General features: G+C 50.0%; 1 protein-coding gene across 1 annotated transcript in view; it reads right to left on the bottom strand.

Moving 5' to 3' along the window:
• Positions 1–16,453, bottom strand: part of LOC144782883 (uncharacterized) — a 76,579-nt gene extending 60,126 nt beyond the window's left edge. The window contains exon 1 of the mRNA XM_078662137.1: positions 16,135–16,453. Within this exon, the coding sequence (XP_078518263.1) occupies positions 16,135–16,395 (261 nt within the window). The 5' untranslated portion in view covers positions 16,396–16,453. The remainder of the gene's footprint in view (positions 1–16,134) is intronic.
• Positions 16,454–16,780: the final 327 nt, after the last annotated feature.

Raw genomic sequence — 16,780 nt, 5'->3', positions numbered from 1 at the left:
AAAATATATAATATATCTATGTTATATATATATACATATATATATATATATAATTATATATATCATTACTTACCTTAACCACTTTTACCAAGTACATGTCTTTACCACGAATGCCTTTGAGTTGTAATGGCATGCGTGGTAAAGGCACATGCGATGTAAAAATGTACGTTGTAATGTAAAGCGTTGTAACAACACTTGCGTTATTGCAACTGCATTGTAATGGCATGCACTGTGTTGGTATGCGATTCAACATCATATATTCGACATAAACATACAGCGGTACAAAACTCATGCAAAAAACCGCCAAACCTTTTGTAGAATTGCCATATATTAATGTATTCATATAGGATGATGATCGCTCACCTACCTAGTATGGCAAGCTTTATCAGTAGGTTCTATATCTTGCACTGAGAAGCATTCAAAAGTACTACTCTTCTGTTTGTACTATTCCAAGTTATGGGTTCTTTAGTAAGAATGAGGTCATGTCACTTATGTTGACATTTATTTTCTCCATTTGGTAAACTTATATTAACATTTTATGTGAGTGATCTAAAAATATTTTTTATGGGTATCTCCCATCCACAAAATTAAAAGACTGTTGAGCAATAGACCCTGCTATTCTTTTCCAACAACATGTTTCAGTGCTTGAATATTTCCACTTTGGACTCGGACATCTTCCCCAGGAATACAGGTATCTCACATTACTTGTATATGTTATACTGTGCTTTTGTTTAAACGCTTGTGCTTCATTGCTCATCAAGAGTAGTGGGGATTATTCTGAGAATAAATACATATATTTGTATAATATATAACTTGTGTGGTGTCCTTTCATTTGATATTACAGGATTGCATATGGTAAAACAGCTTGCTTCACATGTCCTCTTGAGTTAAGCCTTTAGGCTGCTTAGTCCATGCTACCTCTAGGATAGCTTGCCTATAAGGTTGACTTACAACCACCACCATAAGGGATTGTTGGACTGATACAAGGTGCCCACAGAACTGTGGACATCATACATCAGGCCAACTTCTCACTTTGGTCCGGCGAGGCCTCATTGTTGAACTGAATACCTCCTGAACATACTCTCAGGGCATACTGCTTCGGAGGACCTGGGTGCTGCGGCGAACATACACTGAGCAGTGCACTGACGACCCGAGCCGCAAGATAGACTGGTGTGCACCGGTCAACCCCTCACTCCTTTTCCCCTGGGCAGGACACCCACTGAGCAACACACTCCTCACTGCCTCGGACGCCGCGCAGTGTCACGGCTGATTGCAGCAACTGTTGTAAAGCCCCAGCTCGCACTACTGAGAAGGGGCCGCCTGACCCCAAAATGGCCACCAATAAAGACACACACTTAGAAACAAAGGACTCGCTTATGCCAGCTTTTTCACCCATCGGAGATGAACAGAGTCTCACTGCCCGCATTCTCCAACAAGACAATACAGCCCCCAGGCAGGAGATACGTGCCTCTGTCTGTTCAAACCTTATGCAACCTTCCCCCCTCTCCGCTCCGACTCTTTCCAGCTTCTGTCCTCTGCCCTCCCATGCCCATGCCCTTTGTCCCCACCCTGTTTTTCTGTGAACCTTAGACAGACTCCCTTTCGTCTCTATGGTTGTCTCTTCCCTTATCCACACTGCCTTTCCTCCCCTACCCCCCACTACTTTCCCTCGCCTTTCACTCCTCCCCAAATTGTATTGCTGATTGTTTGATTTAATGTTTACTTGTTGATCTTCTTCTAGTATATTGTTGAACCACATTGTTGCACTTCCTGTCGTCTCTCCTTTCGTCTCCTACCGCATCTTCACTCTATTTATGTCTCTCCCTCCCTCCTCTCTCAATGTTTTGAGACTGAACTATTTTGTCTGATGCCCGATGGAGCTACTTGGTTTAGCTATAGGGGAGATGGGCCTTGGATTCCCTCCTGGATCGTCACCTACCCAGTCGGTCTTTAGGCAGACTTCTTTTCGTCTCTCCTTATTTGTCTCTTCCCTAGCCCCTAGCCCCTATCCTCTCTCCCCTGAATCTCTCCCCTTGCCTGCTACTCTGCCTACCCCCTGTCCGTTGTGCCCTTTGACTAAGCACTCCTTCTCCCCTTGTTGGGGAAAGATCCAATATTTATACTCTGGAGTCTCAGCGAACCCGCTGAGTGAGTCCAATGTGCAAAGGGAGCCACTCACACTTGAGGTATGGTATGGCACCCCTTGCCAAAGCACTCCCTCTCCCCTTGTTGGGGAAGGATCCAGTTTGTAGGCCTTGGAGTCTCAGAGACCTCTCTGAGAGAGTCCACTGCGTAAAGGGAGCCTCTCGCAATAGAGATAGGGAAGGGATACCACTTCCTTTGGGATTACAGCTTACTGGACTTTGGACGTTGCCTTGACTCGTCTACCGGTTTGTGTCCCCGTCACCCTTCCCCTCTTCTCCCCAGGCTATGTCTCTCACCTTCCCCTCCCCTCCTCTTTCCCACCTTCTTTATCTGTCTACTTCCCCTACTCCAACCCCCCCAAATCTCTCACCTTGCCTTCTTTTCCCCTTACATATTCTGTGCTTATTGTTTTTCTCGACCTTACAAGTAACTATGTTGCCATGCTCTTAGAACTGTGTAACCTTTGTAACGATGTAACCTGTAACTATGATCTGATCCTCATGTAAAGTGCTCTGATACCTCCGGGTCTAGCCAGCGCTATATAAAACTTTTAAATAAATAAATAAATAAATAAATTATGGGCCTGATTCTGATGTGGTTAGGAAAGCATTCCCACCTAGGGCCTGATTCTGATGTGGTTAGGAACGCCTTCTAATGGCATTTGCTCCTTCGAAATCGGATCGTGAACATTTCTTCCCGACCCAGGGCCCAATTATGATGCGGTTTGGAACATATGCTCCCATTGAAGTCAATAGGAGTCCAAGCAAATCCTATCTGGAAGCATCCTGATGCATCATACTTGGTTGGTCAGACTCTCCCGATCCGAGTGGGTTGGAAACCATTTCCAAACCGATTCGGTCGGGAAGCTTTCCAACCCGCATCAGAATCGGGCCCTAAATGTTGTGGAATAATTCACTTCTTCATAGGGCATGTTCCTCAGAAGGGCGTGGGGGCGATAGAACAAAGGCCTCATAAATGGAGCAACATTATATCTTAAACAAGACACAAGAGAGATTGTTGTACGAAGTGCATCTTGAACTATTTCAAGGTGCTTTCAAATGTGGTGATGATGGAAAATATAGGCACAGTGAAGAAGCGTAACAGCCTAAGGTCACGCAGTCAAACCTGGATGCTTTTTTTGAAACCAGGTATTATGATGACACATTGTGAAATTCTGATCCTGGAAGAAGAACACAAATGTTCCCCTCTTCTGATCTGATGACACTTTTATTAGTAATCCAAGAGGCAAGTTGACTGTCTTTTGCCTCCTATGAAAGGCCTTTATTTTATTGTGTAGGCTATTAAACTATATGGAAGAATGGGTTTAGTATAATGTACATCTTGAACTGAAATATCTGAAGGTGCTCTCAATTGTGAACATCACTGAAAAAGAGGCAGGGTGAAGAAAAGTAATTTCCGAAGTCACACAATGTGTCCAAGTTGGGAAACAGACTGAACCAAGGGTCTCCGGGTCAGGGATCACAACTAGTTTTTCCCTGGATCCAATAACATCTTCTGGCTAGCCTAGGCATGTTATGCAAGTGCATTCAAAACACCCTTTGTTTTTTCATAAAAATAGAGCAACAGCAGAGGAAACACTCTTCTTCATACAACAACTACACACTGGGGAGAAACACTGTGAGCTACCCTCCTTTGGGGCATATGAACAGCTAGGGTAGCATCAGCACAAGCTTTTCCCATCACAAGAACGGTACAAACCAGGCAGCAGCAGTGCAAGCTTTGCTGCCTCCCAAAATAGGGACAGCATGGCAGTAGAGAAGCAAGCTTCACTCTCTTACAGGAGGAGTAAGTGCAGTCTTCCATTTCCCGCAGCACAGATCCAGCAGGGCAGAGTTGTACAAACTTTTATCGCTCACAGTGTGTGTAAAATTAAGAAGGAAGTGACCTTTTGGTTAAAAGCATGTTTTTACAGTGGGAGCTTAACTTACTAAGAGTAGATGAGTGAGTGAATATGCAAGTTCTGACACCAATCTCACTTAGATGAAATTCCACGTCAGCACCTGTGTTGATTCATTTTTTTCACATTGTAGGTCTTGGCCTTTTTGGCTAAAGTTCCCTAAACATTTTGCTTTCCCCCTAGACCATTTTCCTGACATAGAATAGCCAATTTAGATGCTTTGGGTACTTTGCCACTGTTGATCGGAGAACAGCCATGACAACGCGGGGATTACCCCGCAATGCCATTACAACCCGGGGATTATAACGGAAGTCGTTACAACGACTTTCACTGGAGGGCGCTGTTGGATAGGGAATAGTTTAATTTTCTATCCAACACCTTCCCTATTGTCAACGTGGGCTGGAGTTGGAATAGAAAATTAAACTATTCCACTATCCAGCGCCCTCCAGCGAAAGTCGTTGTAACGACTTTCGTTGTAATCCCCGCGTTGTAATGGCATGCGGGGTAAAAGCCCGCGTTGTAATGACATACAACCCTGTTGATCAGTGTAAAAGTACAAGAGTTCCCTGTTTAAAATGTAATGGTGATTGGTTGGCCATGATTGGTATGTTTTCCTTACTAGTAAAGCCCCTAGTGATGTGCACTGTGTTTGCCAAGGCTAGTAATGCCAAGACGCGCAGAGAAGGGAACTCAGGCCTTCAGTGTAGGGCCTGTGCGCAGAATGCTAAGTAAGCATGTAGTCCTGACAAGTGTAACAACTTGTCAGGCCTGACTTTCCCTTTTACATACATGTTGGGCACCCCTGTCGTGGGTCCCAGGTAACCCCTGGGCAGGGGGCAGTGTAGGTAAAACGCAGAATACATACTGAGGTGTGTGCTATGTTCTGGCAGTGAAATATAATCCATTTCGTTTTTAACTGCTGAAAGGCCATCCTGCCCATAGGACAGAATGGGGGAGACTGGGTGTTGTGTTTGTTAGCCTAGTTTCCTGTCAGTTTATAATGGAAAGGTGAAGTTTAGTATTTATGAACTCACAGTGTTATAACACATCTTTCTGTGAAGGTGGTTTTGCCATTGTGTGTTCATTTTTTTTATTTTTTTTGGTTTTTGGAAGACCTTTATTTCACATTTGTCCATCGTCATACAAGGCGTATTGCATGGCCCACAGTGGGGCAAATCAAATATTCAATAAACAGAGTTATTCGGTATGGATGACACAGCCATTTAGCTGGCAACCCGGGGGTCCAGCGGCAATATACACGGTGGAAACAGTATTGTCATTTGGAATAGTTCATAATAAGTGATTGGTCTAATTTTTCTCTTTTTTGGGTGTAACAACAGTAGAAATGTGTCATTCAGTCAAGCATCGTGGCCGCCGCAGCTCATACCCCGGGATCCCACCTAGGTGCGTGCAGAACTGCAAAAGTGCATAGTAATGCGTGGGACCCGGGGTGGGTGTGGGCATGTCTCGCCTGTACAATGCTCGACCGTGCATGACAATCAGTGTGTGGTATAGCTCACTGAGGCACAAAGCTACCGGTGAAGGCTCGCGAGTCCAGTACGCAGCCCTAAAAGCGATGTCCACGTGTGTGGCAGTAGGGCGTGCACACTAATCCTCAGGTCCCAAGCACAGCGGTCAGTCAGTGTTAGAATAGGCGCACTGCGCCTTGCCGCGTGTATGTCCATTGCTTGCGCCGGAGCCCTAAGCGTCAGTACCTCTCCGTACTCCAGGCGTAGCATGCGTTTCGTAGTGTGTTGCCGCCGAGTGTTCGCTCTGTCCTCAGTGTCCATATCGAGAGCTAAGTGTAAGTCTGGTCGGGGAACTTGACCAGCGGGTAAACTATCCCCCACGTGTCGTAACGGTAGGGGAGAACTGGGGTCGGTTAATGTATCGCGGTCAGGGAATGGGTGGAGGGGGGGCACGAAGGAGATCATCATATGATGCAGCGGGAGTTAGCAGTCGTCCGGCGGTGCTCAGAGGGGCCAGGGTTAGAATGACAGAGGCTGTGTGTGTGGGGGGGTCCGGGGGGGGGGGAAGATAGTGCACACCCGGGCAAGGTCTCTGTGTGTGTGTGTGTCCAGCGTATCTATGAAGCAGGCGGTGGTCGCCTTAGGTCATCTCCCGTTCCTGGCAGGCCTCCTGATACGTCTTGAGGAGATCGTCCCAGAGCTGGGCGATGGGGAACTTGCGTAGTCCCGCCGTTTCCTCTCTCAGGAGCACGGCACTTTCCGCTCGCGCCCAGTTGGTGAAGGACGTTCGCCAGTGCTGTGTGTGGGGAGGGGTAGCAGATTTCCAATGTTTGGTAAGCAGGCGTTTGGCAGTGATGAGGCCCATGTCCCAAAAGCGCGCTTGCACTTTATTGGACTTAGTGCGTTTGTATAACCCCAGAATGCACGCTTCCCAGGTGTGTGGTAACCCCTCTTCGGCTCCATGTGAGAGGAGCTTCAGGACTCCCTGCCAGTATTCCCTCACCCCAGAGCAGTTCCACAGCATGTGTAGCAAATCCGCTCCCGGTAGAGAGCAGCGTTGGCAGGTCGCATCCGCAAGCGGGAAATACTTATTGATTTTATCCGGCGTGAGGTATGCGCGCTGGAGCAAGTAGTACTGTATAATCTTAAAGCGGGGGTTTCTAGGGATGTAGGTCGGTCCCGCCAAGACCATCGCCCACTCCTTATTAGTCCAGTCCCTGCCCCTGTCCGCCGCCCATTTGTCACGCAGCGGCTGTGTAGAAGGTTGCGAGTGTGTTTGTAACGCCTGAGCCAGCCAGTGTATGATGTGCGATCCATTGCCCATGACATGCAGGTACTGGATATAGCAATGCATCGGGAGTTCTTCCGTCACGTCACCCCAGAAAGCTGTGAACGTGCGCAGTAGCGACGCGTGTTGCAAGAACTGCCCTGCCGGGAGATCTGCGCTGTCAGCCAGGGCTACGAAGGTAAGCAATTCTCCCTCAGCATACAGGTCGCTCAACGTGTCCACCCCCGGCCGTGCCCATGCCTCCAAGCGCGTTTCCGTGAGGATCCCCGTCGTGGTCGGTGTGCCCAGCAGCGGTATAACCAGAGCATACGGCTTGGTCGCTCTGGTAAGGCGTAGGCACCTCAGGAAACATTTTCGCGCCACCGCCAAGTGCAGCTGGGAGGGGCATCATGTGCGGATGAACGGGTGAAACATCGTATTGATCTGCGTTTGCGTCCATGCAGCCTCGTCCGAGGCAGTATCCTCAAGATATTTGCCACTCAGCCAGTACGCCACCCATTGCGTCTGTGCCGCAAGGTAGTACAGCTCTAGGTTGGGAACTGACAATCCTCCCGAGTCAGTTGGCATGTACATCTTCGTCAGTGCTACCCGTGGGCGGCCGCTGCTCCATATAAGGTCACGGAGTAGCACCTCCAGGTCTCTAAATATCCTGGTTGGGACATATATGGGTATGTTCGCGAAGTAGTAGAGTAGCCGGGGCAACACAATCATTTTAGATAAAGCTATGCGGCTAGGGACATTAAGTGGGAGGGTATTCCAAAAGCGGACCTGTGCCCGTATCGAGGCGATTGTCCTAACGAGGTTCCCCTCTAAGATATCCAGTGGGTTCCGATAAATCTGTATTCCTAGATAGCGGAAGGAAGTGGGATACCACTGTAATCTGCCTCCGCCTAGTCGTACGTCGCACTCGGGCGTGTCTGGGCCAAAGGGGTAGGCCCCAGATTTGGACCAGTTGACCCGGAGGCCCGACATCTCCTCAAATGTAGCAAAGACGTCAGTGAGAGAGGTGGGGATTGCGGTTATGTCTCTGACGTACAGGAGCAGGTCGTCTGCCTATAGCGACACCGCATGCAGACCATCCACCAACGGAATGCCCCAATCTGGCCCCTGTGCTTTAAGAATCACAGCCAGAGGTTCCATGGCCAGGGAAAACAACAGTGGGCACAGAGGACAGCCCTGTCTAGTGCCCCTGCGCACTCGGATGGCATTGGAGCGTAGCTGGCCCGTTCGCACCCTTACCGACGGTCTGTCGTACAACAAGTCCACCAGGGCCTCGTATCCTCCTCCTAGTTGGAACTTCACCGCGACCGCTCGCAGGTACGGCCACTCTACGGAGTCAAAGGCCTTCTCCAGATCAAGAACAAGGCATCCCGCCCTGGGCCACTGCCGGATAGCATATTCCTGCACCCGGAAGAGACGACGGATGTTGTGGGAGGTGTGGCGCATTGGGACAAAGCCATTCTGATCTTGATGCACCAGATGAGGCACATGAGGAGCAAGCCTTCGGGCCAGTGTAGAGGCCAGTATTTTGTAGTCCGTGTTAAGCAGCGCCAGGGGGCGGTATGAGCCCACCCTGGTGCCGTCCTTGCCCGGCTTCAGGATGGAGATCAGAGTAGCCTCATTCAGCGTCGGGGGCAAGATGGAGTCCTCCACTGCTGCATTATACACCTTTAGAAGCTCCGGAATAAGGATATCTGAGCCAGCCTTGTAAAACTCCGCCGGGAGTCCATCAGGGCCCGGTGCTTTGCCGTTGGACAGGTGGAAGATTGCCGCACGGAGTTCGTCCGCCGCGAGAGGGGCCCCTAGTTCGTTCTGTTGCGCCACTGTCAAGTGTGGCATCTGTAAAGGGGCAAGGTAGCCAGCAATGTCTGGGTGTAGGACTGGCAGTCTGGATCGGTATAGCAAGGTGTAATGCGCAACAAAGGTCTCGTGTATGCGGCGTTGTGTGTACACAATAGCTCCGTCCGTCTCCTGTATGGCCGTCACAGGGGCCGCGCGGTCCTCTTGGGAAATCAGCCAGGCCAAGAGCTTACCAGGCCTATCACTAAGTTGATTTGTCCTCGCCGAGTGTGCAGCATAATTGATATGTTTGAGGCGTTCCAGCAGTGCCGCATGCTCTGCGCGCGCCCCCATTAGTGGAGTCTCGTCACCCCTCACCGCGTACCCCTCACCGCGTCCCCCTCCCCAGCAAGCAAGCCCGTTTCTAGTCTGGTGAGGTCATTTTCCAATTGTCGCTTAATCTGGCCCTGTGTCCGCAAGCAGTGTCCGCGCACCACCACCTTGAACGCATCCCATTCCACTTGGGGAGAGGAGGCCGTGCCTGTGTTGTCCTCAAAATACTGAGCAGTGCATGTGAGTAGGGAGTCGCGGAAGGTCGCATCCAGCAGCAGTGCAGGTTGCATTCGCCAAGTGGGCACAGGGGGCAGCGGTTGTTCCCAAGTGATAAATAAGAGGTGAGGGTTGTGGTCGGAGTGTGTGCGGCCCATGTAGTATGTGTCCGTCACGTGGGGCAGTATGTCAGTGGACGCCATGAATCTGTCAAGGCGGACGTGGAGGCCATGCGCGCCTGAATAGTACGAGTATACCCTCGCGCCTGGGTTGCGTGTTCTCCAGATATCATGTAGGTCCCATCGCGTCGCCCACTCTAGTAGGTCTTTCGTGGCATTTCTCGTGGGGGCATGCAGTGGGGGGGGGGGCAGGGAACGATCCAATGTCGTGTCTAAGGTGCAGTTGTAGTCGCCACCTAGCACCCATGAAGGCTCTCGCCAGACCGCCATTGTTTTCGAGAGGTGTTCCAGGAAGCCACCCTGATCAACATTAGGGGAGTATATAGATACCAGCGCTATCTGGTGCCCATCCAGCCTACCCCGCACGGCCGCAAATCTGCCGTCATCGTCAATCGCAGCTTCCTCGCACACCCAAGGAGTCCCAGGACGGACCCATATCAGCGCCCCTCGCGCGTACGAGGAATACTCCGTGGCGTACAGTTTCCCCCGCCATCTACGGTGTAGTGCCCTTACCTCTGTCCCATTCAGATGCGTTTCCTGTAGCAGCGTGATGTTAATCTTGTGACGTTTTAGGTATGAGTATATGTGGTAACGCCAAGCCGGTGTGTGCATTCCCCGAACATTCCAGGTACATATCTGTATGCTAGCCATCTGTGTCGTGATAGCCAGGGTCCTCAGTGCCCGCCCCACATCGCCCCCACAACAGTCCATCCCGCCCGCCGCCATATGCCACCCCCGCCACTAGAATGTAGTCTATGTCTCTTGTACCGTGCCTTAGCCTCCAGCAAGGTATGGGGACAGGGAAGAAAGGGAAAACATATAGCCAAAACATGGCAACAGGGAATGTAATTCCAAAAGGTCGGCTGCACAACATGTCGCCGTCCAAACACTCTAATGAGTTCGCAAACTATACAGTTCTGAGGGGTAAAAAGTGACTTGTAACCAACAACAGGTACAGTATTGTAGTCTCTATGGGAACCATGTGTCCTTCCCGGGCAAGGTACAGAGCCCACTGCGGATCAGGAGCTGCCCAGTGTCCGTAGCCCAGCGCGGCGCCAGCGGCCCGCCCCATCAGCCACAGGAGGGGCCGTTGCTCCATAAGGGGGCGCCACCCCCACGAGCGGCTCCCGATGTGGCAAATGTTCGAAGCAGTTCTGCTAGCCAATTGTTCAAGTCCGCACTGAGGGCGGTCAGATCGTGCACATAGAAACGAAAATAGTACTTACAGTGCCTGGTGTCTCCCCCAGCGGCAGCAGCAATCTCTCTCACCATTCAAGGGGTTCGTGATCCGCCCAGCAGGAAATCAGACCAGCCAAGCGGCGGGTCGTACAGCGTCGCATCTCGCAGTGAGTGGGAGGGGGCAATCCCGGTCTCATGCTAACCAAAGAGGTCCGACGTTTGGGGTGTGACGTCCGGGGGTTCCCCCGATTGCTGGGTATCTGGGATGCCGTAGATCGCCTCGTCGTCCGTCAGTGATGCAATTGGGCTAGCACCAGGGTGTGGCGACTGTGCCGGGGAGATGTTGATTTCCGCAGCTCTGCGCAGTGCATCCTGCTGCTCCTGCAAAATAAGGTCCACGGGCGGGGAGTGGATCGAGGCGGTCTGGACCGCGGCGGCGTCGGAGTCTCGCGTCGTCGTCGTCGTCGAGGTCCTCGGTTCTTCTCTGCGGTAGAGGTCCCCTGCGCTCTCCGTGGAACCTCAGGCATTCCCCCATCCAGCCAGGCCTCCACCTCATCGGGATTCGTGAAGAAGTGCGTTTTGTCCTGCGCCACCACTCTCAGTTTGGCAGGGAACAGGAGCGAATACTTCAGGTTCCCTTGGCGCAGTCGCTTTTTCACCACCAGGAAGGAGTGTCTCTGTCTCTGGACCTGCACTGTGTAGTCCGGGAAGAACATCACTGTGGCGTTCTCAATGGTAATGACTCCCATCTTCCTGGCTTCACGAAGTATCGTGTCGCGGTCTCTGTAGTTGAGGACGCGAAGGATGAATGGCCTAGGATTGGAGCCAGGGGGCAGGGGTCTCGTGGGTACACGATGGGCTCTCTCCACTACAAAGTAAGGCGAAAGTGTACCTTCCGGCAACAGATTTGCCATTGTGTGTTCATAAACCACTCTTTTAGTAAGTGGCTGAGTTTTGTGCTCTGAGCATTTCTGTGTGTCTCTGAAATGTGGATTGTCTGTCTGGAACTGAAAGGTGAGAGGAGCTGGAAGCGGTTTTGATCCAGGAAGGGGTTGAGATGGCACCAGGCTGCCCTGCATCTGGAGAGTAGGAGGGAGGAGAAGCCCGGCTGGTGAAAAAGCCTGGCTGGTGCTATAAACCAATTGACCCATCTCCTGCTGAGTGATTAAGGATCCTGACCCCAGTACCAAAGGGAGAAAGGTGACACTGGGAGGGAGACACCCAGAACTGATTAAGGGAGGAGTCAGGGAACCCTGAGGACATAGAAACTTCAAAGACAGTAAGGGGTATAACTAGAAGAGTTGAAACCCCTGAAAGTAGGAATGAAACAGATATGGATTGAGACTGTAAAGGCTTTGACCCATTCTGTGGTCAAGAGGAACCTCTGTTAAAGAAGGAGCAACTGAAGAGACTGCCGTGGAAAGACCAATACTTGCTTTGTGATCTGGGGCTAGTCTGCAGTTTGCTGTTCTAACTAAGGGACAGGCTGTTGGGACTATGCTAGGAGGCGCTGGGTCCCCCTGCTTGAAGAAGACTATGTTTTGTGCTGTGTCTTGTAACCCCCAAGGGCCCGAGGTGAGCTGGCTCCCTGTTTGGAAATATGGGATCATAAAAGTTTCTGGATATATATGTCCCAAGCAGCGTGCACGTGCTTTTGCAGCTTGAGGCCCTCAGAAGTTGTGCCATGTGATCGTGGGCACGCAGGAGTAAGATAAGTCTCAGACACGCTGGGTGTGTGTCAAAGTGCAGGTCAAGGGATTGGTGATGAGCACCTGGTCATGGTGTGAATGGGGAGACGAGGGATGAGGCTCAGACATGCAGTGTGCGTGTCGTGGTGCAGTCCGGGTGTTGGTGAGGAGCGCCTGGGCCTCGTGTGCACCAAAGGAAGAAGCGAGACTCGGACGCACTGGGTGCACGTCGGGGTGCAGCCAGGGCGCTGGTGAAGAGCGTCTGGGCAACATGTGCACCAACGGAAGAAGTGAGTCTCGAACGCGCTGGGTGCATGTCGTGGTGCAGGCAGGGCGGAAGTGAGGAGCGCCTAAACATTGTGTGCACCGGGAGAAGAGGTAAGACTCGGACGCGCAGAGTGCGTGTCGTGATGCAGCCATGGTGTTGGTGAAGAGCGCCTGGACGTGTGCACTGGGAGAAAAGGAGAGACTCGAATGGCCAGGGTGCGTGTTGAGGTGCAAGCGTAGAGATGGTAAAGAGCACCGGATTTTGGTGAGCACCATAGAAGAGGTGAGTCTCGGACGCGCGGTGTGCGTGTCGAAGTGCAGCCTGAGGCGCTGGTGAGGAGTGCCTGAGCCGGAGGTGCACTGAATTGGAAGTGAAGTCTCCACAGTGCTGAGGGTGCTCGGTGTGTACTGAGACCGCTGGAAGGACGGCCAATAATTGGGCCCTCTGAGTCACTCGCAGCTGCCCGGACCGGCAGCCACGGAAGAGCTGAGCGGCCGGCCCGAGTCCGCCGCACCCCGTGACGGAGTTCTGGATCAATAGATGACATCGGGGAAGAGAGTGGGGTCGCGCCCCCCCAGGTAAAGTGGATCAACACCTGGGGTGGGGTACGGTCCCAGAGAGATACTCTCTCCACCTCCAGTTTCAGTCATCTGCGCAAACTGTTGCTTCGGCTCAGATACCAGCCCATTCTGACCCAAGGAGGGGCAGTGCTGGGGCCAGAGTGGGAAGCAGTACTTTTGTGTCATTATTTGATCCATAACAGGGGCACTGCTAAGGGAGCACGTAAAACAGTTGTATTACATTTTGCATTATCGCTGCTAACGAACTATCAAACTGTCGTATGACGCCTGACCTCATTTGGGCCTGACGAACCACATGCTTGGTGCGCTATGCACTACGTTATTTTGCCCTTGCATATTACCTGATTGTAATGTGGCGCATTGCATTACTTCTTCAGTGCACAGTATCCAAGTATAACGTGGCGCAGTGTATTATTTCTTCATTGCACTGTACAGGATTGTAGCGTGACGCATTGCTTTGTTTCTTCCCGGTACAGGACATGCTGGTGGTGAGACGCATTGCATTATTTCTTCAATTGCAAAGTACATGACTGTGGCGCTACGTATGGCAGTGTTTCTCTGTTGCACAGTATAAGAGAATATCGTTATGCATTGCAGTATTTGTTTCCTTTTGCAACGTGTGTGATTCTTACAATACGACTGGCCTAACCTTTTGGAAACTTGTAGAAGTGAGCTTAACTGTTGGTTAGGAGTGGTGGCTGGGATTAGAACCTACCAACCCACCGGAAACAATACTACCCGTTCTTTTATGTTGATTTTGTATCATGTGGTCGTATCGTATAATTGCTCATGTAGTCTCACTACAGCCTCAGTGACAGACACGCAGGTGTCAAACTCTTCAACAAGGTTTTGAATGCACGTGCTTCAGACTCTGTGTTATCCAGGCCTCAGTGCTGCACCTGTTCAGAATGTTAAGGGAGTGAGAGACTTGAACAATACTGTGCTAAGTGAATGCAAGTGCCGCACAGCAGGAGTGGTGTAAACAAAATCAGTTAACTAATTCAAAACCCTGAGATAGACACTGTAGTGTTTAACTGTTACAGCAAACATAGACTCTGTTACAAAAGTCAGTCTGATACCATAAACCTTGTGGGTGAATTACAATATTTGCAGTGTCAGAAAAACTTTCAGGGGATTATCACGTGTTTGTTACCCAGGGCTTTAGGTGAATCGGTTCTCTCTGGATCTAAGATCCTTTAGTAATTTAAAACGAACATTGAAACGGGTCAGTTTTAGCCCCTGTATTCATGCCCTTAACTTTTCATGCAAAAGACATTGATCGATTTCTGAGCAAAGAATGTAAAACATGTTACGCTGATCCCTATCGTTCCTGCTTATGTCTCACATACTTTAGATAATCTTGCATTCCGTATGAGTGTTTGCTTTTTCCAGGATGATGTGTTATGTTGTTTTTCAGGCAGCATATAACATTAGTCTAGTGCATAATTTGAATAGAGCCGTGTCCAGGCATTTATAACGGGGCAAAATTACGATGTGGCTGATGGCAGTGCCAGCTTCTCTCAGTGCCAATCAGTAGGACAAAAAGGTGTTGAGAATACGTGGTCATCTAATCTCTGTCCTCTCTGCAAAGCGCACAGGGCAATGTCACTTATGACAGTTGGAGTTGTGATCAGGGCACGAGTCGGGGGTACACGCGGGTGGACGGCGGCCTCCCACTATTTTCACAGGGTGAACGCTGACCACCCCGCCAAGAAGTTGGGCCCCACTAAATAATGTGCTGAACTCGTCCTGATGTAATTTCCAAACACCGGGACACTTTCAGCAGCGCCTGCACGTTGTCTGCTTTCCATCTGCAACAAGCAACAATGTGCAGGCGGGGAGGGGATGGGGCTTTCTTATTTTAGAGTCCTGCAGGGCACTTAACAAAGCCCGAATATGAGGGGTCATAAGGCCTCCTTTTGTTTCAGTCTCCTTGCTGGGAGCAGACAGGAGCTTAACACCTAGAAGCAAAGGGGTAACAAAGGTTACGACTTCACATATACTTAAGAGAGGCAGCTTTTCATTTTGTTCAGGCTCTGTTTACTAGATATGCATGCACTGTAAGAATGTCAGATGTGTTGGTATCTCTCAGTAGCTGCATAATACTAAATGCAATTTATATAATACTTACTACCCCTGAGGAGGCGTTGAAATAATGTAATTACCATTATATTTTCTTGTATAGCGCTACTCATCCCAAATCAGAGTGTCAGAGCGCTTTACATCACACGTGCATATTAAAGACGTGGCTTGTGATGCCACTTCCTATGATGTCAATTCCTGTGATGTCATATGTAATGTCATGTGCAGTGATGTCATGTGCCATTATGTCATTTGCCGTGATGTTACGCGTTGTGATGTCACATGCCGTGATGTCACTTGCATACTGCCTAACTAGGTTAGTACCCCCACTTCTTTTTTTTAGGACATGTGCCCTGGTTGTGACAGGAAGCAAATGTGTGGGCAGGGTGGCACTCTATACAGGGATTTCAATGGGATATAAAAAGTGGGGGGTCTCTCAAAGGGGCATGGCCGATGTAATTAAGGGTGTGACTTATAAACACATAAGCTAAAAATCTGTGCTTAGCATGGTGTGCCGCCCGACTGATATTTTGTGCTATTGTCATTGCTCTAGATATATAATACAAGTAACATTACACTTATAACAAGCCAGGGAGGACTATTGGCTTTGTCAATGGTTGTTAGTTGCGTAAGATAAATAAGCAACAACTATGGATCCGTTGGATATAACATTAAAAATGCTTCTGAAATGATGAGACGGAAAGTACCATAACGAGTGTCTTTGACGTTACATCAAAGGCAATGAAGGGTGGTACTGCTACAGAGTTAAGATTTTTCTTTTACCCTGATGCTGAGGGTAAAAATAGAGAGCTCGAGAGAGACCCGTCTCAGCACCTGCTTTTTAGATCTGCCAGTGTTCAGCCCGGCAGGACCCGGCGCACTTAAAGCCCTTACTCTATGGCAATCTTGGTGTATATGTTAAAGCCACCCCTTAACATTGGCCCGACCAAGTTCAGAACCACCCCTTCCCCCCTTTTATGATCCCATTTAAAGCCCTGTTGTTACCCACCTGGTAGCTAGCGGCAAGGATCTTCACGGTGTGATACTTGCACTTGTCATTTTCATCAGCTTTGTTCACGCTTTCCGTGAATTCCGCCATCTCTTTGGCTTTTTTGCTGGTCACGTCAAGGGGATTCCACCCTCCGAGCAGTTGAACTGTCTTTACGCGGATCACCTCACCCTCTGGATTGTCGTCCATTGGCAGGGCTTGAGGCAGCCCCGCAGATCCGAGCAGCAGGAAAGCAGCGTAACACACCCAGGAGGCAGCCATACTGGCAGCACAACACGGGACTTCTCGAGACGAGTCAGGCAGCCAGCTGAAAGGACAACTGAAGGCGCGAGGGGCGTCAGCTGTTCTTATCTTACCTTTTACCTGAGCTGAAGTTACAGGGATTGGCTGTCACGGAAACAGGAGCTCGAATTCAACTCTCCGCCTATTGACTCACTAAGCTGCCGGATGTTGTGATTGCTGTTATTCCTTTCCAGATTCTTGCACGTTCTGCTGCCTGAAAATGTGATTATTTGTACAGAGAACAGAGTGTGCACATGACACAGACCTTAAAAATGAAGTGCGAGACTAGTTATATTGTAACGGGAAGACCACCAGACATGGCAGCAAATTCAGGTCAGTGAATGTAAAATTCAGGACAATTGGT

The sequence above is a fragment of the Lissotriton helveticus genome, chromosome 9 (genome assembly GCF_964261635.1).
Source record: "Lissotriton helveticus chromosome 9, aLisHel1.1, whole genome shotgun sequence".
NCBI lineage: Eukaryota > Metazoa > Chordata > Amphibia > Caudata > Salamandridae > Lissotriton > Lissotriton helveticus.
This window is presented reverse-complemented; position numbering and strand designations above follow the sequence as displayed.